The sequence below is a fragment of the Numenius arquata genome, chromosome 12 (assembly GCF_964106895.1).
Source record: "Numenius arquata chromosome 12, bNumArq3.hap1.1, whole genome shotgun sequence".
NCBI lineage: Eukaryota > Metazoa > Chordata > Aves > Charadriiformes > Scolopacidae > Numenius > Numenius arquata.
In genome coordinates this window covers 39,173,247-39,196,520 of record NC_133587.1, presented here as the reverse complement: position 1 = coordinate 39,196,520, position 23,274 = coordinate 39,173,247, and the positions used below count along the sequence as shown (strand labels likewise).

General features: G+C 40.3%; 1 protein-coding gene across 1 annotated transcript in view; it reads left to right on the top strand.

Annotated features, from left to right (window-relative positions):
- LOC141471274 (sodium channel protein type 5 subunit alpha-like) overlaps positions 1–23,274 on the top strand; it is a 217,763-nt gene that overhangs the window by 63,348 nt on the left and 131,141 nt on the right. Inside the window, exons 7-8 of the mRNA XM_074157715.1 lie at positions 2,716–2,946; positions 17,856–17,919. Of these exons, the coding sequence (XP_074013816.1) occupies positions 2,716–2,946; positions 17,856–17,919 (295 nt within the window). The remainder of the gene's footprint in view (positions 1–2,715; positions 2,947–17,855; positions 17,920–23,274) is intronic.

Here is a 23,274-nt window from a genome sequence, read left to right as displayed (position 1 = left end):
CACTCCCCAAATGGTTTTTCTGGAAAGTTTTAACAAAGGTCGGGGAGGCAGAGTACAAGTTATTTTTAAAAGGTCTTTAATTACAGCAATTGTATTACTAAAACATTCTCAAACTGTTCAGAAGCCTGTATGCTATTAAAACAAAAAAAGAAAAGGAAAGTAAATCAGAAAGCCCTCTCATAAAGAAATTATTTGACTCCTGCAGGGAATGAACTTGTAAAACTAAGAGTATAGGGTTACTGTTCTATTTAAAACCCCATCAAGTAAACTGAGAAAAATGTGTTTCATGAAATTACCTGGAAATTAACAATACTGGGTCCTGATTTTGAAAACAGATAGTCTTTACTGGTGATTAGGATTTTGTAGGTCTTGTTTCCTAGTATTATCCCTATTCACATGAGGACTTCCATTGTCCTTGCCCATGTGAGTAAGATTAAATAGTGTACTTAGATGACACAAATACAGGCCTCAAGCTTGTATTTGTATTACAAGCAAATAAATGTGCTGCAGGGATTTCCCAGAAGGTACTGAAGTAAAAAAAATTTGTGGTTTGGCTCTTTTCCCTTTCTTAAGACGGTTTGCATTTGGACTTCCCAAGTTTCACCAACTTCAGGGAAGAAACATCTGTGCATTCAAAGGACAGCCAGTTATGAGAATCACCAAAAACATTTCAGAATATCAGAGAAAATAAAAAATATTCTAGTGCATTTGGAAATCATATTTCTTTTTCCCCACCTTACTACTTTTTTAAACCTGGCCGACTTAAAGGTCTTATAGTCTTAACATTGGATAAGGATGAAACCCCAGGAAATCCTTCAGAATTGGGCTACAACTAAAACTACTTTGACTTTAAGTATAAAATTCACCCAAGACTAGATTATCAGAAGAGCTACGCTTTTTATTTGGGCATCAAAATAGGTAGCCAAATCTACAGATGGACTCAAAAGTTCAAAGCTGACCTTTTTCTAGGTACCTGAATAGAACTGACCTCATTTGTAAAGTCCCTTTCTGTTGAGGAGTACAGATAGCATGAAAATCCAGCTTTTGTCTGATGTTTGTCCTGCAATATTTTTTGCTTTATTTTTGATTAGAGCAGGGAGCTGTCTAACTTCTCCCTCTTTACCGTGCCACAAACTAGCTTTAAAGAGGAAAACAAAGAATTTAGTGGAGCAAGGGGGCTACCCACACTTGATGGGTCACTCCCTTTTGATTAAATGGCCATTTTATAGTCAATAATATTATTCACAGGTTAGCCTAATGGCAATACCCTATGCAAGAGTGGACTATTTTAGGCTGCTAGATACCGGGACTGTTGGACGTGTTGGCCATTCAGCAGCTTATCCTCCTTTGAGAAACTATGACTTCCCCTTACTCTAAACGCAGAATTTTAAGCAAGACCAAAAAAACCCATTTTGCCTTCCCACGAGTCCTCAAGCACATTTTCATATTATTTTAAATTATACAGCACGAGCTCAACCTTTGTGGCTGCCAAACTCTTGGGGTGGAATTCCAGGGAACTGAGATTTAATGTGTATGATCATAGTCAGTGAGCAAATCAATGTGCTTCTGAGTATTGCCCAGGAGAATTCCTCCTGTTTCCTCTTTGCATTTTCTTTTTTCCATTTAACTCAATTTTTCTTCCTGCTGCCATACTTGTGACAGTGATTATCAGAAGCACTGATTACTACTTATCGAGTATTAATTAAATATAAATAGGAAAGAAACAACAAAATTGCTACAGTTGTGCAACTGATATTAACGTCCAACTACAGCACACAACTTTAGAAGAAGGGTCTTTTTCTCAAAAGAGTGGTTTTTGTCGTATTCATGTAATATTCGATCGGCTCAAATAGTACTGATCTCCAGGAACACTTCAAAAGCAAGCAATATCTTTTGAGAAAACAGTGTAATTATTTATGTCTGTATATTTATAGAATAATAAACTGAAGCTAGTGTTATGGGGTGAAATAGCACAAGAGAAGCTAATTTGTGTGACCCAAGCCTTCGGTGTTTGCAATAAGATGATTTATATACATTGGCAGCATATTATAAAATTATTAACTTTGCCCAGGTGTTGTTGGAGCCTCAGGTTGTTTTAGTCAAATAGTTTCCACTGGGTTTATTTGATTGCCCATATTATTTGTCTTATTTCTAATTCCAAATTCTTGTTGTCTTAAGCAAATGAATTGAAGGCAGAGGAATTATCCATATGAGGACAGCGAGCTGGATTTGGCACCAAAATATGTAAAATAATCAGGGAATAAATAACATTTCCGTACTTCTTCATCTGTTTATGTGAGGGATAAAGTTATCAGAATCACCTGAGAGATTTAAAATTAATTCACGTTCTCTAAATTCAGTGGGATTTAGGCTTTACAGCCTTTACTGCAGCTCCATGAAAATATAAAAGACATTCTGTATTTTCTTTGTCCATGACTATTTTTGTACCTCAATGTTCCTGCATCCAGTTCTTTCCCCCCATTTTTAAATCAGTGTTTGTGGAACAGTAATACCAAGACTTTTGTCTAGATGAAAGTAGGCCAAACTAGACATTCATAGTGATGACTTGTGTCTTGTTTCTACCCTCTAGTTACAAACATGTAGTAGAAACCCTTCCAATTTTCCCTTCCATGGAGATTTTTGTCATGAAAAGTAGCTCTCTGCAGACATGTTTCAGCCTTTCAGTCTATAAACTCTTGGCTTTTATCTCCCTAGGACTGAAGACCATTGTAGGGGCACTTATCCAGTCTGTTAAGAAACTTGCTGACGTGATGATCCTGACCGTTTTCTGCTTGAGTGTCTTTGCCCTCATAGGCCTCCAGCTCTTCATGGGCAACTTGCGACACAAGTGTGTCAGGGACTACACCAAGTTTAACTCCACCAATGGCACGTTGTATTTGGATGGTAGAATGTGGAACACCTCAGAGGAATTTCTTAGTGATCCAGGTAAGTTCTTCTTTACCTTGTTTGGTTTTTGGTTGGATGAGGTTGGGTTTTTTTAATTATATTGACCAAAATCTAAATGTGAATCAACAAATGCAGCATTGTGTGACTTTTTATGATATTGATGTGATTTCAAAAGATCTAGGTAGCTTTTTCTGATCTCTGTGATGCCCTCACAGTTCATGCTGAAAGTATTTCTGGTGCTTTCTTATGATAAAGACTAAGGTCCTTGTTGGATCATTGATGATTTTCACAGTTTTAGGGCATCTCATGATATTTTTCTTTAAGCTCCCTTTCCTGGAATTAGGCAGTCACGTGAACACTTCAACTCTGGGTGTGGGTCTAGTTTACACAGTTTCTTTAAGACAATTTATAGCTCTTGCATTTTCTAGCAAAACTTCAAAATTTAAATTATGGTTCTTAAAAAATCAAAAAGGACAGCAGAGCAATTCAGTATTTATTAATCTGAAAAATCCCAAGAGCATTTTTTTAAGGAAATCTTATGTTATTACGGCCCTAACTCATTATCTGGGTTGGGCCATCCTGCGGTATCTAGTGCTCTGATGTTTATTATCAAAAGGCTTGTTTTCTAGGCCAAAGCAATTTTTAATACTCTACAGTCTGCTATACTTTGAATTACAATGAAATAGGTTCACTGAACTCATTTATTAACATTTTTAAAAAATAAGCTTTTCATGTAAATAAACTTCAGAATGTAAACAAGTGGCCCAGCTGTTGCTGCTCCAAAGCCCTCTGTGTCACTGGAGGACCCACACCAATTGCAATGGACATGGACTCACATCTAAAACAATTCAGTGATGGTCTTGAGGGAAGGAAGAACCCGGATTGGTGTACATTGGTAGGAACTTATGACCGGTGACCTTTGGTATTTTATTTATTTTGAGGAGAAGAATGAACCCCACAGTCAACTCATTAACTGGAAATTTGGCTAGGAGGAAGTGACATAGTGTCGCGGGGTACCTCTGCTCTGACTGTGTGGACCCTGCCATCCTATATCTCCGGCCATCTGCACTATAAAAACCCCGTGCCCGATTCCTGGAAGTTGCCTGGTAAAATGTTGCCTCCTGTTGAAAAATTCCAGTTGAATGCCTGGTAAAATGTTGCCTCCAACTCCTGCTGGCTTCTCAGCACGTACACCTCTTCAGCCAGGCTGCATGGTCTAGGGATTTGCTTAAGGGCAGTCCCACTATCCCCACTGGTGACTTCTGACCTCTCTGCTCAATTCCTCTCCCTGCAGTCTGAGCAACCCTGGAAGCAGTGGTGTTATAAAGGTTTCATTCAAGGAATAAAAGACTCGACATTGGTGTCTTTGGATGATTAAGGAAGGGCAGCTCACAAAGCTCTGGCCGAACGAGAGTTGTCTTTGGGACTGACCCTGACCATCCGGTTGTGTGTCCTCTGGATGTCCCTGTATCAGATACTCTTGCAAGGGGAAAGAGCTCGCTGCCAGAGCTCAAAAACCACACTGGACCTATGCTGGCTGGTGATGAGCCTGCTAACGTTTTCCCACCCATACTCTCTGTGCTTCCAGTTTGGAGATGAGTGCTCGTGGAGCTAGTAAAGATATCTGTGCACCTGTGGTGGATTAAAGCACTTCACAGCTACTCCACCCACAGATAACTGAGAGCTGTGTGAGGTGCTGCTCTACCTCTCTCTAGAGGCCTTGAGAGATAAAATACTGATGGCTGGAACTATAAAGCCCTGCAATAAAGGTGAAGGGATGAAATGGAGCTGTAAAGATAACCTGGCTCTCTGGAAATGGAAGTAGGGTAAATGTACTACTGGATAGCGTCTATAAAAATATAGTTAATGTCAGGTCCAGCTGCAGCATTGCTTTAAATGGGAGGAATTGTACAGCTGCTCCAGTATAGCATAAGCAAGTTTATTTGTGTGGTCCTGATATGGGGAGGAGGGTAGACGCTCCTATAAATCCATTTAGTAAATCCAGAAATGATCATGAAAATATACTTGTTATCACTGAAGGAGATTTACCTATTACGAAGATAATCAACTTGGCAAGATAATGGATTAAAGTGAATTACAGTTTGACCATGTGGTATTAATAGTAAGTAATAATAATATCAATGAATGTTTTCATAATATCTGAAAATAAAGACACGGTGCATTATGGCAAACAGCCATCAGTTATGGTGGATGCGCAAAAATGATTTAAATGGTTGAAGTGTTGAGTCAGTGCAGCAGGCCACCGAAGAACTAGAAGAAAAGTATATTTATAGGAAAAATGTACTGACATCTGAATAAGAATAATGAAGTATTCCTCGAAATGCTGGAGAAGGTGGCTTAGCTATTAGGCTAGGGAGAACAATATTAAGTAGGATTTTCATTTAATGTTGACTACTGCACTAAAGCAATTCAGAAATGGAAAGCCTGGCTCATTTTGTAACTAGAGGGGATAGTGCTTTATAGTTCATTTTGCATAAGTATTATGGTGAAATGAAGTGACTGTTTAACAGAGTACTACTGACCACAATTTAATAACAGTCCGAATTTCAAGTACTGCAGGGAATTAAGCAATACATACAGTTAGATTAAAGTGTAGGCAGACCAAATTAAATAAAAAGAGGAATATATTAAGAAACAGAGTAGTGTCAGTGTTTATTCTGAAGAAGAACTAGAGAAGAAAATTGGCCAACATGTTGAGATAGTAGAGTTCACTCGAAGGGAGCGCAGACAATTAGAAAAGCTCTTTGGAGACTTCAAAGCCAATGTGGCCGAGTCATTTAGTTTGGAGCAGGGATACTAATCTGAAAAACAGAAAACAGAAACCTGAAGTACTGTCAGAGATTCATAATAGTACTTTAAAAAGAAATAGGGATGTAAAGAAATAAAGGAGAGAAAACCACTCAAAAGCAAAATTGGAAAAATGAATTGTTAATTCTGATCATCAGGACACCAAAACAGAGGATCACAATGGGGTGACATGCCAGTTCTGCTTCTTGGAGAGCAAAAGTTTGCTTTGGATTCTTTGAGAGAGTTTATAATATTTTAAAGGACAGCAGGGAGTCTCTGAAATGGCATCAGCCTCCTCTCGTGCTTTTGAACCTTTTTTGCATGAATGGAAAACAAAAATTACTGAAACCCCTTAAAAGGGTAATACAGTGAAGAATTGCCTGGTGCTGCAGAGGAAATAGCTGAGAGACTTAGTCATGATGTGCAAAGAAAGATAAGAACTGGCTTTTCAGTCTTTCCAGCCCTTTTTAGCTTGAGATAACTGTGTGCCACAGACACTTGGTACAGGAGACATTTTGGTTTTGTAAAAGGCCTGGAATAGCTTCAGCTCTGCTTTTTTATCCAAAACTGACTTGGTATCCAGACCAAATTGTATCGTCTTTCCTTAGTTCCTTTCAGCCCCCAGGCAGGAAGTTTTTTCTCATCTGTCTTCTCAATCCTCTTGTTTTGAATTTATAGATGGGGAAAAAAATCAGTTTGTAAACTTTGTTTTCATCATCATTGGCTTAACCACAGTTATGTGGTAACACTTGAGTTTCTGTTGATCCCTGAGGAAATAACCACCATGTCCCCAGGGTTCAGGAACTCCTTCCATAAGCTACACTCTCAAGACCCACATGAACTCTCCTGCTCTTCCACTGTGGTCACAGGAAAATAAAGGTAGAAAATAGTGATAGTTTATATCCATAGCATTATGAAAATTATGTGATCAATATATCAATATCAAAGTTATTGAGCTGTCGATTATCTTTAGGAGAGGTAATAGTTTAGAAATACCAGCTGATTGAAAAACTGCAAGCTTAATTCCAATACTTGTAAAGATTTCTAGGAAATCAGTTGCAAACAGCATGCTTGAAAGCCTGTCTTAGGTTGGGGTGTTTAAATAAAGATGTATTTGATGAAGAGAAGCTTTATGAATGTGTGATTTAAAGTGGATTGAAAGGTATATGATGTCAGATATGTCACTGGCTTAGAGAGAGAAAACACGTACCAATGGACTGAGTGTAGTCGATTCACGTGGCTGGTGATTGTAGAATTTTTAATGTCATTTATGTATTCCATTACTAAAATGGATTATTGATTAGTCAGTAAGTAGTAAGTAGAAATCTGAGTTTAAATAGTGTGTTCTTTTGTAGAGCAGGGCTCAATGTAAGTACTGACTACATAAGAAAAAACATGTAAGAAATAAACCTTAAAAATATAGTAAAATTATTATAAAATCACTTTTGAAATTATAGTCTCAAACCCCAGTATTTTCCTTTTCTTTAAATACTCTACTTAGGACACTCTGAAATGGTCTTGTTTTCAAAGTATTCTATATATGCTTTCTCTCAAAACCAGTTTATTTTACCTTTATTACAGGTAAAATAAAACCTGTAATTTCCTTTAGATAATCCTGTCCAAGCTATTGAAATAAAAAATAAAAATAAAATAAAAGAATGCTTAAGCTTTATTAACCTTTAACTAGCAGGAATAACTGCTATTTTTATAGCTTAAAAGAGGGCTTTCAGAGTTGTTATTTTTTAATTCCAGACTTGTTTCTGGCATTGATTTCATGGCAGTGATTTTTCTCTTCTTCTGAAGTCAAACTGTGTAGTTACCAAATGTCTGGAGGAAAAAAAGCTTTAATTAAAAAGAAAAAAATCCAGATAAATATAAATGTACTATCTGTTTTGTCATCTCCAACTAGACCTGGAAGACTTATGGTTGCTTCAGGTTCTATATTTAGAAAGATGTATAAAATACATTAAGTTGAGGTTCTTATTTTAGGCACCTAGTTTTCCAGCTCCCAATTTCATCCAACAAAGTAATAGGAGTGACTTGGAGAAGGAATTTTCTGAGGTGGCCTCTGGAGGAGCCTGTTCATTTTCTATCGCTTAATCATACTAGCCAGCCCTGGGAGATGATCCAACTAAACCAGCTATGTAAAATGCTTAAGAATGAGGAATGTGAGTGCTCTACGTAGATGACCTTTGATTGCAGAACAACTTGCTGAACATTGGTGTGATACTCATCCAAACCGTGGTCTTCTTGGGTACCTGAGAAGGGATCACAGGCTTGTGGGAAGCAACTGGTCTTGTGCATGGTGTGAATGCAATCAGAGCCAGTCTGGCTGCTCGGAGCTGATGGATCAGGAGCGGTTCCAGAACCATGAGAAATAATTCTAGAGCCTTTCCACATCCTTCTCTTTGATGTCCTAGGTGTAATGCATTGTTGAAATAAATGGACATGGATGTTGAGGTATGTATCTGTGAATGCATAGAAATATATGTGTATATATAGATGCGTGTGTCTGTATGTATATATCTTCTCTCAGCTCTGTGCCTGATAGTTAGCTCTGCCTGATGAATTGCTTAATTTTTGCTTTCAGAACCACTGAAATGGAACTGTATGAACAGATATTCTGAAACTGTATAGAAAATAATGATGTCCAAATCAGATAATAAATGTAGCAAGTTTGGGTAGAGCTGAAGTGTTTGAGGTGTTGACTGAGGTGGTAATAGAAGACAGTGAGTGTTTGATGAGTAATTATGGAGGTGGGAGGAAAGAAGGGAGCAATAAATCAGGTTGAGACTGGAATAGGTGTTTTATTATGTATGATTGTATGTGAACCAATGATTAAGACAAAGAACCTCTCTGGGCTTTCAGACTGTGCTTGTCAGCGTGGAATCTATTCACGTTACTCCACCGTTAACTGTAAATATTGTGGCTTTGTTCGGGTGCTGTGGATCTTTTGATAAATGGCTTCATAAATGCTCAAACCTTAATGCTCTGATGTGTTATTAACATGGGTATTGTACCTGTGCACTTTAATGTTTTAAGCTAAATAGAAAAAGAAAGGCACAGCAGAAGTGCAAGGATCAGAAAGTTGTAGGAATTGGTACAGTTGTATCCAGTACAGTCTCTTCCCAACCATTCAATAGGATTTGTTTTGGCCTTGTGCTGAAAGAGTAAGTTCTTATCTTGGAACAGTTTGTAAAACAGGAGGATTTGTCCCCCAGGTACTTTTCTTTTGCTCTCATCACTGCTTTACTGCTCACAGAAAGGAGAAATCTACTAGAGGATAGATCTGCCACAGAAGATTCAGACTGAACATTTTCAGAGTTTTCCTGCACCTTCAAATTGTTCATAAACTACGAAACTAATATACCACTTGGTTTGCACAGTGATGTGCATTTGAAAGGACCTTGTCTGTGCCCTTTGGAGCCTGTCCATGGACTTCTGCTTGCTCCGGGTTCAGCAATAACTTGCCTTGCAAAGAGAAGAGGTAGCTTTTGCTTTCAACGCTGAACAGTCAGCTCAGGTGCACCATGAGCCCATCGGCAGATAATGGCTTGCATTGCTGCTTTCCCTAATTGCACTGGTTGTGAGGAATAAGTAAAGAAATATTTTCTCCTGATACTTTTCATCAACACTGAACTCAGCTAAGTGAGATGGAGACACAATATGGGAATTGCCAGGCTCAATCTGGCCTTGGTGTACCTACAGCAGCATCCATCTGTGGCACAGAGCAGCCCCACATATTCCAGAAGAAATTAATACAGCCTGAAGTATAGATATTTTTCTAGATTTTTATTAACATCAACTGTTATAATTCTGGATATCCTTATCTACGTAAGAAACAAATCTCTCTTTGAATGTTTTGGCTGCAGGGGCATCCTGCAGCAGTAGCTTCAACTGTTGAAATGGCAAGTGTAGTGAAAATATTTCCTTTGTCTTTAGGTTTGAATTATTTTCTTTTTACCCCTCCATTTTCTTAGGGCAAGAAACATTGTAATCGCTTTCTGTGACCAGGAGCACACAAAGCTCTCTGTTCTGATTTTCCAGAATGCATGCTATTTTTGACTTGGATAGTCACCTCTTTTCTAAGATGAAAGATCTCCATGTTTCAATTGCTGCTTTTATTAAACTTTTCCCAGTCATTCTCATTACCCACTTCTCAATACCCTGCAGTCCAGCAGTTACCTTATTGAAAGCAATGCTGTGGTCTGTCATCTGGATCACAGAATCATAGAATTATTTAGGCTGGAAAAGATTTTAAGATCATTGAATCTAGCCATAAACCTAGCACTGCCCAGTCCACCACTAAACCATGTCCTTCAGCACCACATCCACACAGCTTTTAAATACCTCCAGGGATGGTGACTCAACCACTTCCCTGGGCAGCCTGTTCCAATGTTGACAACCCTTTTGGTGAAGAAATTTTTCCTAATACCCAATCTAAACCTCCCCTGGTGCAACTTGAGGCCATTTCCTCTTGTCCCATCGCCTGTTCCTTGGGAGAAGAGACCGACACCCACCCCGCTGCAACCTCCTTTCAGGGAGTCATAAAGAGCGATAAGGTCTCCCCTCAGCCTCCTTTTCTCCAGGCTGAACAACCCCAGGTCCCTCAGCAGCTCCTATAAGACTTGTGCTCCAGACCTCTGACCAGCTTCGTTGCCCTTCTCTGGACATGCTCCAGCACCTCAACATCTTTCCTGTAGTGAAGGACGCAAAACTGAACACAGCACTTGAGGTGGGACCTCACCAGTGCTGAGTACAGGGGCACGATCACTGCCCTAGTCCTGCTGGCCACACTGTTCCTGATACAGGCCAGGATGCTATTGGCCTTCTTGGCCACCTGGGCACACTGCTGGCTGTTGACCAACACCCCCAGGTCCTTATCCATCCAACAGCTTTCCAGCCACTCTTCCCCAAGCCTGTAATGCTGGATGGGGTTCTTGTGACCCAAGTGCAGGACCCAGCACTTGGCCTTGTTGAACCTTGTACCACAGGCCTTGGCCCATTGATCCAGGCTGTCCAGATCCCTCTGTAGAGCCTTCCTACCCTCAATCAGATCAACACTCCCACCCAACTTGGGGTTGTCTGCAAGCCTACTGAGGGTGCACTCGATCCCCTCATCCAGGTCGTTGATAAAGATATTAAGCAGAACTGGATGAGACAAGCCACTGGTTTATAGGTTGTTTCCTGAAGAGTACTCCATCCTGTTCCTCCTGCATCTCAATATGACACTTTTCTTTGATCAGAGCTTCATATTATATAAAAGTGTTGGCTAAGCATCCGTAAAAAAAAATAATATCCATATTTCTTACCTGAACTGATACAGGGAATTCAAAATTTGCAAGGTTATGGATGGGTGAGATTTTCTCTTTCTCTGCTTTGCTTCACATTCTGACAACATAATATCTCACTTTGCATTTATCCACTCTTTTTTTTTTTTCTTTATTTTTTTCTTTAAGTGGAATAGGTCTCTCTAGTGCCCCTCATTCAGTCCTGGCCTCAGACTTGATTTACCTGGAAAATACTGTGTATAGTAGATTTTGTCACCTCTCTGCTCACCCTTTCTTTCCCTTGTACTTATAAATGTAATAAAGTGGTGCAGATACAGCCCTTTGTTAGCCTGCAGAGATACTGCACATTGACTTTTAATCTTAACCTTTGTCTTCTGTCTCTTAGTCAGTTTTTGATTGAATTCATTTGGTTTCTTTATCACAATACAAGCAGGAGTGTTTTCTTCTATTTTTCTGGCATCTGTCTGTAATCACAAATGCATTCGACCCTTGTAGCAGCTTTTGATTTTAATTCTTTTGTGTGAAACATACAAAAAACCTCCAGAAAACACAAAACCTCTACAAAACTTCCAGAGAGCACACTTCAGCATTTTGCTGCCTATTCATGTGAAGCATATGTCTAAACAAGTGGTACTAAATACGCTTTTAGTTATGTGCTATGCAACCTGCAGCCCTAAGAGCATGGGTCTGCGTGACTGGTCAGGTGCAGAGACACGGAAGGAGATTATCTGAAGATGTTTAAAAGCCAGCATGTGTATTTATTGCTATTCATTGTCTCCTGTCTCGTCTTCCTCGGGGATGCTCATGGACTTGGCATGGTCCCCAAGCCAATTTGACAACGTCTAAATTCTCCACTCCCCTACGGTCCGCAGTTCCTAATGCTCCTGATGTGCTTTTCCTTCCCTCCTGATGTGTTTTTCCTTCCCTAGGACCAGACAGGCAGCATGAACCAAGTCCTGTGGATCTTTGAGCTTTTCAGAGCCTCTTCCTAGTGTACAGGAGCCGTCTAGCAGAGGGCTTGATTGATATTTTTAGTGTTTTTTTCTCAAAGAGGGAAAAAGCTGTTCTATTGAAATTGGACATGTTATTTTCTGTGCTATCATGACTGCTCAGCCCTGGCTGAGAAATTGCTTCTTTGGCTTCTGTCAAGCATGGGGAGAAGTATTGATAGGAACCTACCAGAGACACTTGAGCTTAAGGAGACCGCTTTCCTCCCAGCACCTTGATGTATGGTTTTCTACTACCTCCTCCTAGCCCTTCCATATCTCCTGCAGGACAGCTCATGCCCAGAATTAAGGGCCGCAGTCACCCTAAAGTCACATAATTCACATATTAGCCAATGCTGTATATAAGATTCTCCAAAAAAAAGTTGTCCCCTTGATCTTTGCCCCCTCTACCCACCCAACTATCCTCAAAATTAACTCCCCCTGTTCCTTTTTTAACTGAAGTTTTGACAATGTCCTTCCAGGCTGTTATGGGGGAAGGTGTCAGGAGAGAGGTGGGCCAGAAGCGAGTGCCCAGGGGAAGAGGAGGGGGAGGGTGGGAAGCGAGAAGGGAGGGGAGAGCACCTGAGAGCCTGCAAACCCAGCAGAAGGGCTGGGAGCAGAAAATGCCAGGGGACAGCAGAGGAGAGCCAGATCCCGTGTCATGGGGTGAGCAACAGGAGAGTAACTGATTATTATAATTATTTGCAACCCCTTTTAGCAGGGAAGAACTAACTGGCAGTGCCATTTATTCCCAAGCATTCTCCCCTAATAATACCCTTAACACAGCTTGTTCCATCGCTTTTGTGAGGCATGTTTTTCATCTTCAAACTCAATTTCATTTATTAGAGACTTCACCGTTTGTGACACAGTGTGCACACAGCAAGTGTAGCAAGGATTCATTTTAATTATTATGTATTACCAGGAGGTACGGTGTGTTTGTGCCGGTGGGCGAAAGGGCGAGGAGGGGGTGTTATCTATTTTGCTTCTGTGTCACGTGTCCCAACTGTAAGGTGATGGGGCTTTCTGAATTGCATTTTGAATTTGGAATCGGGGTGTTTCGTGGCTGTCAGTGCTCTGTGCCAGCCACAGCTCAGGAAGAAAGTCTCCAAGCAGCAAGCACCCGTGTGGCTGCAATAAATAGTCTGAGATAACAGACACCTCTCTGAAGTTTTTGTTAGAAAGTCAGCCAGAGGACTCTACCCTGGGCAGTGACTAATGGTATTTGAATGCGGCTCTTTATGCAAGGGTGATAATATATAGTGGGTTTTTTTTCGAATTGAAATGAATTTGTTGTAAGAGGAGTCAAAATATAATTTCAGTTGGGTCTTCAAAGGAGGAACAGAAGCTGGACTCAGAAACTATGTTTTCTAAGCTGACTCTAACCTTTTCAGTTTTTCTGAACGGGAAACTTTCCTTCGCACAGAAATGAGGAGGACTTCTACCCTGCAGCTCTACGTATCCCACTGGCTTTCTGCTCAGTGGTGTGATGTAGGTGTGGAAAGTACAAGCTGGAACATAATTTTAATTAGAAGAAATTATTTTTTTGAAGAAGTTTGCCTTCCTATTTTTTTATTAACTTTACAGGTGGAGCCCTTGTGAATGTTTGATTTGTTAGAATCGCCTGGTGTGGAAGGGAGCAATGCATAAATCTGAAAGATATTGCTAAATGGGAAAAAGTGTAGAACAAAATGCAGAAATGGTGAGAAGCTTGAGGAATTGACTTTGGAAGGAAGACATTGCAAAAATAGTCTAGAGGAATTTGTGTATCTCCTCACTTCTTGCTTACAGCAACTTTAAAACTAAGATTAATGCTGTGTGCTTTGAACAGTGTAGGAGCCAGAGCATGAACTTGCAGGAGACACAGCAACTCATGTTGTTATAGGGGGGAAAAATGGGATGATGTATTTTCATCTTCCTAATGCTGTTGCGAACTTAAGCTTTGAGGGACCACTGATAATTAGGGTTGCTACCAAGCTTCTTGGTGCCCCTGGAAAGGCAGGATCTCTGAGGATGTTGGAGAGATTGAATTACTCTGGGTTGATGTAAATGTAACTGAGCTGGATTAGTGAACGCTATTTCCTGGGCTGTGTTTAGTATAAGGTCCATTTGCTGGTGTGGGGAAGAGCAGAGATTACCCCACTCCATGGTCGTGCTGTTTTGCTGTCTGGGCTCCATGTCACATCTACAGACAATCACCAGTAGTCCCTACCACATAATAATGTAATGTGTATTTGTTATTAGCCCCTTCCTGAAAACAATTAAGGGGATTCATTAGAGGAGTGTTTCCTCTGATGGTAGAGGTGTGTTAATGTCAATGCCAACGAAGATGTGATTCATAGTAGATGAAGGTAAACTTCTACTGTTTTCCATCTAACTGGCACAAGTGCTAGCTGCAGTGAGATTATGGTAGTGTGAGCTTCATCATACCCCATGCACAACCAGGGGTGGTGGGTTTGGGTCAAATCTTTACTGTTGCTGGTGCTTGAGCCACTTTGGCTGAAGGAGTTGCCATCATCTCACTGTACTTTGCAGGTAGACAAAACTCTGTAAGAAGGTAAGAAGCTTCTTGTGAGCACTCACTTTACAGGATTATTTCACTGAACTCAGCACCTGTAAAACTCAGGCCCTGGGAAGACAACACCAGCATATGTTGTCATCATACACATATTTAATAGCAACAGAATCAACCTAACACAAGTAATACTATGTCAGGAGCATTGGAGATACAGGGTCTTAGTACGCATTTATAAGGCTCAGGCACAAATATGCATATGTTTTGGAGAAGATAGCATCTGGTTATTAAAAAACATATTTCTATTGAATTTTTGACTGCTGACTTGAAATGTTTTGTATTATTGAAAAATAGATGAGTTTTTTTGACAATGATGGAGTAAATAATGTGTGACGGACAAGAAACTGATATGAATCCGGTGTTATTCTGACCATTTTTTAAAAATTCTTTTAATATGATCAAGTAGTTATCTTATTCTGGAAATTCCTGTAGAAAAGTTCCTAAAACGCACTGTTTACACTAAAACTGACATCAACATTTTAGTAAAGCTGGTAGAAAAAAAATTAGAATTTCCTTTAGAAAGAATGGCATTTTGCATAAAGATTATGTACACAAACATGCATGTGAATGTCATTATTTCAGTTAATTTTACTTCAAAAATTGGAAAAAAAGTCTAATATGTAGGTTTTCAGTTTTGTTTTTCACTTTAATTTTCCTATTTTATTTGCCATGGACCTGCTGAACTTTTGCAGTGAAAAAACTGACAAAACAAAACAAAACTAACTGTAATCTTCTAAGACAACAAAAAATTCATTGTGTTTTCAGGTGGTGTTGATCAGTTTGAGCAGTCTATGTTTCAGAGGGAAAATCCTACTGTAAATGAAGAAGGATTTTTATGTTCTTTGTCAATGTCAGAGTTAACTGGTGGAAAGCTGAGGCCATGGGTTAATATGATACCAAGGTGGTTTGTGCTTAAAAGCAAGAGTGATGACTGTTTGCTTCTTAAAGACTTCTGATTGCCTGGTGTCTTGATCGAAATCCAAACCAACTTGCTTTGAATGACAAATTGATTGTTGTGCGCATTTTTGATAATACAGCAATTTGTCTCCCTGGGTCTAATACTCTAATCCCCCCTTCATTTATCAGTAGGGAATCAGCAATTCAGCTCTTCCTCAGGCTGATGTTTGGCACGGTGGCTGTGACACTCGGTTGCACAGTTGCAGACTCTGTGGTGAAGATACCCCCTCCCAGCATCATTTCCGCGCTGGTTCCTCATCATGCATTTCATAGTGCTCTTTGGCACCTGCTGTATTGCTTGTTTTAGAAATATAAATGCTTAAGTCAACAACAGATAACAGAATTTTGTCTGTTCTTGAGATTTTTAATTTCTTGTTGGCACACACAGTTTCCTTTTCCTCTTTACTACTGTGCACTGACTCTGTTCTCATCTTCTAATTTGGATGGCCCCGAGGTGTTGGTTTGGGCTTCAGCCAGCACTGCACTCCAGAGCTACAGTCATCCCTTGAAGAAAGTGGTCGATACACAATGAGAGTTCTATGGTCCTCTTGGTCTTAGCATTTGCAGTAGGAGAAGTTGCAATTCCCAGGGAGCAGCGCACGTTTGTGAAATTCAGGGTACCCCATGTGGTGGCCATTTCATAACAAGGCACAGAACCTCTGGAGTTGCTTGTCTACCTCTTCTCTCATGGTTGTGCTGTATTTCCTCCATACCCCAGAGTCTGATGGGTTTGTGGCACTAACTCTATGTATCCCAAATAAGATACCATCTGTCCTGATAAAAGCAGAAGTGGAGGGTGAAAAGAGATGGAAGACACGGCGTCCTTCCCCCTTCCATGGTGATCGATCACAGATCTTTAACCATATTGAATAGCTGGGTGTTGCTTGTCAGTCATGATCTTTCCATAGAAAGCCCACGTGTAAGACAAAGCAGAAAAGCACACTGTCTGAGCAGGATATAAACTCTGATAACTTGTGAACACCATCACATGCCCTTGTAACCACAAGCTCATGGACAGTTATTCCCTCTTGGCATGCAACAGGGCAGGGCTTTTCCACTGCTTGCAGCTTACTGAGAAAGCCACAGCACATCTGTTCGGTGGCTTGTGCCATTGAGCATTCTTTGCATAGCCTGCCTGGATAAGCTGTCACTCTTGATTTTTAAAACATTTCACAACAGAGGGTTAGCCTAGAATGGAGAACCTCTTCTGAGCATCATCTGCAGAGGCCCCTCTGCTCACAAACAGCTGTGCAAGGCTGGCACCATCATGTTTTATGTCAACAGGAGATTGCATCCTCTCTACTGCAGCAAAGGACGCTGGTGTGTCTACCCTCCATCAGTCAGCTGCTGGCCTCTGTTTTGCATTTATTATGTTTCTAGATCAATGCTTTTATTCGTTCGTCCATGCCATCATTCAGGATCATTTTAGAGATCCTCCTTAGAAATTCTCTTTTCTTCAGATTCTCTCTGGGAAATTGGTTTTGTTTATCCTTTTTAGAAGAAGTTGCCCTCCTGTTATGTTTCTCTGAATGTTAGACTTTGTTGGCTGGGGATAGAAGAGGGAGTGTGTACACAAAGGCTCTCATTAGCCTGGGGATGCTAATTTCCTTAAGCCTCATTGATAGTCAACGGGGGAATGATCCAGAGCACTTAAATTTAGCTTGCTCCTCTGAGTCTCCCTCGAGAAGTGTCTGTCTCTCTACAGATGACTGTGTTGATAAATATTTGTATTTATGAATACTTCCTTGTTTGCTTGATCTTTAACAGGGAGCATTTTTTCTGTTTCTTTTGCTTTATACTGTATGTTTTCTGTGCTGAGCGGAATCTACCAGATTGGGGGAGTGGGCTGCTTTGTTAGCATTATTACATTTTGACTTATAGCTGCTTGCATATTTAACCTATGAGTCAGGAATTTCTATATCACAAATTTCAATTAATATGTATCTCATCAGTGCAGAGTGTAAAAGTTATGGGCACACTTATGGTTTGGTTTCACTCCATAGTGCTATAGTAAGTTCCGTAACAGTGTTCTCGATTAGAACAGCCAGGGACATGGCTAGATGATGTTTCCTACAAACATTGCCCAGAGCCCTGCTGCCACCTTATTAAGCTGGTCAGATTGGGAATTCCAAAAATAAGTGCCTAAAGAGCTTTGAAAAAAATATTTTTTTTTTCAATTTCTAAAAGTTAAAATTAGCAAAACAAAGCAAAAGCATGCCATTCATCTCCCAATTACTGTCCCAGTTGCATATGCCGGTTGGTGGGTGATATTTGTGAATGTTATCATTCCCAGAATGTACTTTTTAAAAATCTATTTCTCTATTTCTGTTGCAGTGAACTATTTCATAAAAAATGGTACTGAAGATGTGTTACTGTGCGGCAATAGCACTGATGCTGGGTAAGTGCTTTAAAAATATCTTCACTTCTGGCCTGGTTTTGTTGCACATTTTTTTTTCTTTCTTTCTTTTTGCTATGTTTCCTTCAGTTCTGTCCACTTCTTAACAGCGTGAAGTAGATATTTCAACTTCCTTGTGTCAGTTGTAATAGGAGAGAGGATAATAACAATATTGTGCATAGTAATACAATTTTCTGAACTGCGGGGAAGAGAAGTTTGTGTGTGTCACTTATTCAGGTCTAAAATCTTTAAGGGCCTTATTACAGTTCTTTCTCAATACGTTCAAATTTCTCAGTAAAATAAACAGTGAAAACTAAGTAACACTTTGGCTGAGGGGAGAGTATTTTAAAGGAAATGAAGGAGGAATGGAAACGGAAAAGCTGGAGGGATTTAGACTGATGATGATTTCTTGGCTTTTCGCAAAGGAAGATAAACAACTCAACAAATGCTAGTCCCCAAAATAACATGCTTTGGAGGTGGGAAGGTACTCAGTTTTGAGTTGTGATCTACATTTGTACGTGATACGTTTATAGACTACGCGTGTTTTATTCTCTTATAGTATAAACAGTGAAGAGATCCAGAATAATTCCTGTGGTATACAGCTTACTCTGCATGAAGGACTTTATTCATATCCCTACCATCTGTAGATGCTAACAGTTCCTCCTGCATTCAGTCCTCGGGGTCTAAGCGCTTTGTCTAAGGGTGTGATTTTACTTGACAGGTTCTCATGATCTTGATGGAAATGGAAGAGTTCAGATGGGATGGAGAGAGATGGGATCTTGTGTGGGCAGAGGAGATAACAGCCTACAATCTTTGCAGGGATTATTAGGAGTTGTAGGACAAGAAAGAAAAGACTTTAGAGTGGTGGGATGGATGAGCTTTTGATCTAAATATGTGAAAGTATTTGAACCAGGCAGATGGATGACCTAGGTCAAGTGAGGGGAGGAGGCAAGATGATCTACTTATGGAGGGACATGTTTTGAGTTCGTAGAACTAAATGTGAAAGGTTGAAAAAAAAAAAAAAAGAGTTTTAATCAGGAAGAACTTAAGTGAAGAGACAGCAGGAAGATGAAGGGAAGACAAAATCCAAAATCTGAACTTGCTTATGGAGAGGAGGACGAGAAAAGCCATGGGGTCCTGGAGAGAGATGCTTTACTTTCTGCTGCCACTGTCTATATCTGTATTAAATAAAACAAAGGGAAAGCTGAGGAGTCAGCCTTCCCTCTGCATGTCTTGTGTGTCTGATCTGTATTGCCAGTCTCAGTTAGACTGTAAGCTCCTTGGGCAGAGGGCCATGCTTTCCTCTTTGTTTGTTCCATGGAAGGTATAGTGTCAGCATTCATTAATTAAGTGCTTTGTTGATTGTAATACATTGCATTTATCCAGGCGCAGGCTGGACTCCAAGACTACTGGGATGTTTCCCGGGAATCCCAGGATTTGGCAATCTACCTATGCTGGTGGACTTCTGTCTTTGCTAGCCAATAGACAACAGTATTGAGCAAAAAAATATTCAGCACAGCAACAGTATTTCATGAAATATTATCTGTTGTTCTCCCTGATGACCTGAAGCACGGTGGTGGCAAGCTGCTAAGGTCATGAGCAATGTCAAAAGGGTTGATTAGATTATGCGTAGTTTGTGAGGCACAGTTTAGGGACTGCTGCTTTGGAATTGTCCAAATGGTGGGAAGTTAAATACCAATCCAATATCCATGGAATATCTATATATTAGTAGCTGGTATAGATCTAAGGGTTGGGTTCTAGCAAGGCATATTAGCAAAACCACCTGTATTTCCTTCCCTAGAAAGTCAATAAATTGCAGTGTGTCAGCAAAAAGCCAGGACTGGAGAAAGCCCCCAATGAGGGCACTAGACCCATGAGAGAGTCACAGCCTGAAACAGCCAGGGGAGAACTTCCAGCTCTCGTGTACAAGAAGGGGAAAATGCCACTTCCACACCTAGAATCCTTGAGCTTGTTTTGATAAATACATCAAAACTAGCAGTGTTTGTGCCGCTAAGGGAAACTCACTTTCCCTTTGCGTATCAGTTCTTTCTTCTTCAGCCTCTTCCTGTTTTAGTTAAGTATTTAATAGCACTGGGTTAGATTTAGTTTTAAATGTCTAAAAATGGGGAATAAATATTCTTACTTACACTGTTTTTAGCTCAGAACTAGCGAGTGTTGTCTCATCTGCTACGCTTTGCACAGAGTTCCTGCCAGTCATCCGTTAGTTTAAAGGCATGAAGGTAACTAGGAAGATGACCCTAAGGCCTCAGGGGACTTGCAAAGTCATGTATTCCCACCTGTTAGGACAGAGATGCCATAATTTACAAGCTGACATATCTAACAGATTGGAATTTGTTTTCTCTTATTCTTCAATGATCAAAACCGAGAGCAAGTGTGTTCAATAGTAAAACACAAAGTCTGAACATGCGGGACCTTTTGGGATGCATCACAGTATCAGGGGAGGTGAGTTAAGAGTGAGTGGATGCATCAGACTGTGATTCCTCCATCTATTCGAAATGAAATTAATGACAAGTGAGGATGGTTAAGTAGGGAACCCATCAAGGCACCAGGAAGCAGGGTAGGGAAAGACAGTTGACAAGGCTGTGTCTGAGTGTTCACAACATTTTTGGAGCGTGCTTCTGCTCCCAGTTTGGAGCTTGAATTTATCAGCCTTTGGGATATACTGAGGACTCAAAGGAAATGCGGGGAAGGGTGGTGTCATGTGTGCACTCCTGGAGGGATTTGTTGTTAGAGTGAGGAATTATCTGTGTTGTGGCCAGGATATTAAATCTTGAGGTAATTGGCAAAACCATTTTAGTGCATTTTCAAAAGCATGTTAATGACACTCTGAGGTTTGGCTGGTTGCTGTTATTATAGAAGAGTAAAAAAAAAATCTAAATAAAGCTACTATAGCAATTATTAGGTGATGAGACTCAGATGGTCTGATGTAAGAGAGTGTAGTGATAGAGACTGCAACCTGAGCTGGAGTAGCAGGCCAAAATCAGCAGGGAAATGATCATCAGTGTATGCTATATCACAGACAACCTAATTATCTCCAAGGTGGGGGCTTTATTACATTACTAGGAGGGACTGTTTTCTGAACAAGCACCCAAACTGCCAATAAAACAGGAGGTAATGGACCTAGCTAATATTGATTCTAGTTCAGAAGGGATTGGAATAGATGTATGTCACTCAGCAGCAGCAAACATGTCTCTGGTACTTTAACTGGCAACTGGAAGAAAAAACCATTTCTTTATGTTTTTAGGTATGCTCAGGCAACCTCAAGGAGATACTTTAAAAATTACATTGCAGAGACATGGTAGGAATACTGGAAAGATGCCATATTTCTTGTTTGCACAAGAAATAACCTGCCTGTGGGGTTTCCCATGTGACGCCTCAGAAACTTTCTGAAATTTGATTTTTTCTTCATTTAATCAAACAGGACTTTTGTGCTGGTTATCATTCTGTTTATCCAACAGCATTTTTCTCCTTGATGTACTGCAAGAATTTGCTTTGTATTTACAAGGAACAGAGAGTCCAATGGAAACAAGAAGTAATGTTTGGAATAGAAGGAAAATCAAATGATTGTGATCAAAGATGTTCTTTGGCTCAAAGTGAATGCTAGTGACGCCTGGTCGGTGTTTCACAACAAGCACATTCAGAGCACCACCTTAATGGAAAAATCCTCTGCTCTGAGATGTGTGTCACAGATTGGTCAGACACTGGAAGCAGCGCTAACAGCGAGGCTCTGTTAACGGGAAAAAAAAAAAAAAAAGAAGTAGCATATTTGCAGAATTATTCATGTTTCTAGATGTGTTTCGGGGTTAGATTTGGTTGTTCTTTGGATGTGGCAGCTCTGGGATTTGTCCAAGTTGGTTCTCTTTGCAATTTCAGCTTCTTGTATTTGATTTCATTAAAATAAATTTAGAAAGCTCAGATAGTCTTGATTTTCAAAGGGATTAGAAATTCTATAAATTTGCTTTTCAATTTAATTCCCAGTGTAGTAGCTTATCCAATTTGAACACCTTGTTTTAGCCCTGAGGAAGGTCCAGTATATATCCTATACAATGATCAAATTTTACCGGATCTTAGCTAGGAGCAAAAGCTGAAAACTCCTCTAGCCTTAGTGAAATCCAGTTTTAGCATCAAGTGGACTGTGCTTTGCAAGGGCTGCAGGTGATAGCAAGTAGCACTGCACACTGCCTGCAATCAGGCATCACAGGCCTTTTGAAGGCATCTACCCTATTATTGTATGAAAAGTGGCCCTTGATGCCAAAATTACCACATATCCACAGATGAGTATTTACAGTGATAGTGCCAAAGGGAAGACCTGTAGTTGGACACAATGCTTTAGGGTATGATCAAAGACCTACAGCAAGGACAAACTCCAGCACTCTTTGCTTGGCCCCAGGCAATGGGACACGGCCAACACCAGGCAAGAAGAGAGGGAGCGTCCAAGGATACTGCTGTCAACATGAGATACACTGAGCCTCATCCCACTTTCAGATGCAATGAGGCATCCTGCTAGAGCACATCAGCAGTGGCTCTACCAGCCATCACCCTGCAGCAATCATCAGACCACATCTCCCAGTGAGTGAGCTGTGGGAACCGTTCCATGTCAGGCCACACCAACCTGCTTCATGCTGTCCACGCAATTATGGCTTGCTCCTTCTCCATGACTATTAGCTGTTCATTTTGATGAGATGACCAATAATAGAATCATAAAATAATTAGAGTTGGAAGGGACCTTAAAGATCATCTATTTCCAAATCCCCTGCCGTGGGCAGGGACACCTCCCACTAGACCAGGTTGCTCAAAGCCACATCCAGCCTGGCCTTGAACACCTCCAGGGATGGGGCATCCACAGCTTCTCTGGGCAACCTGTTCCAGTGTCTCACCACCCTCACAGTAAAGAATTTCTTCCTAATATCTAATCTAAGTCTACCATCTTTCAGTTTAAAACCGTTACCCCTCGTCCTATGACTACTGCAGAATCCCATGCCTCCTCACAAAGACTTACAGGGGCTACAGTGGTGTGGAATTACCTGTCCATGAAAAAGGAAGATACATTTCAAGTCTAAAGCACTTCCGCTTTTATCCTGTTGTAAGTTCACAGGGATATTTTTCTGCTGTGCTTGTACTGCTGTTTTTTCTTCCCCTTCTGCCTGAAGGTTTGGAAGAGCAATAGAAACAACAAGGAAATTTGTCCATTAGGAGAAAGAGAAACAGGCAAGATGCTATCAATGTACAAAGTAAACAAGCAGGAAAAAAAGAGAAACTTATCTTCGTTCTTTTCACTTTTTCACTTGCAACTACAACATAGAGCTGGGCTTTCAGAAAAGTATGCAGTTTTTCAGA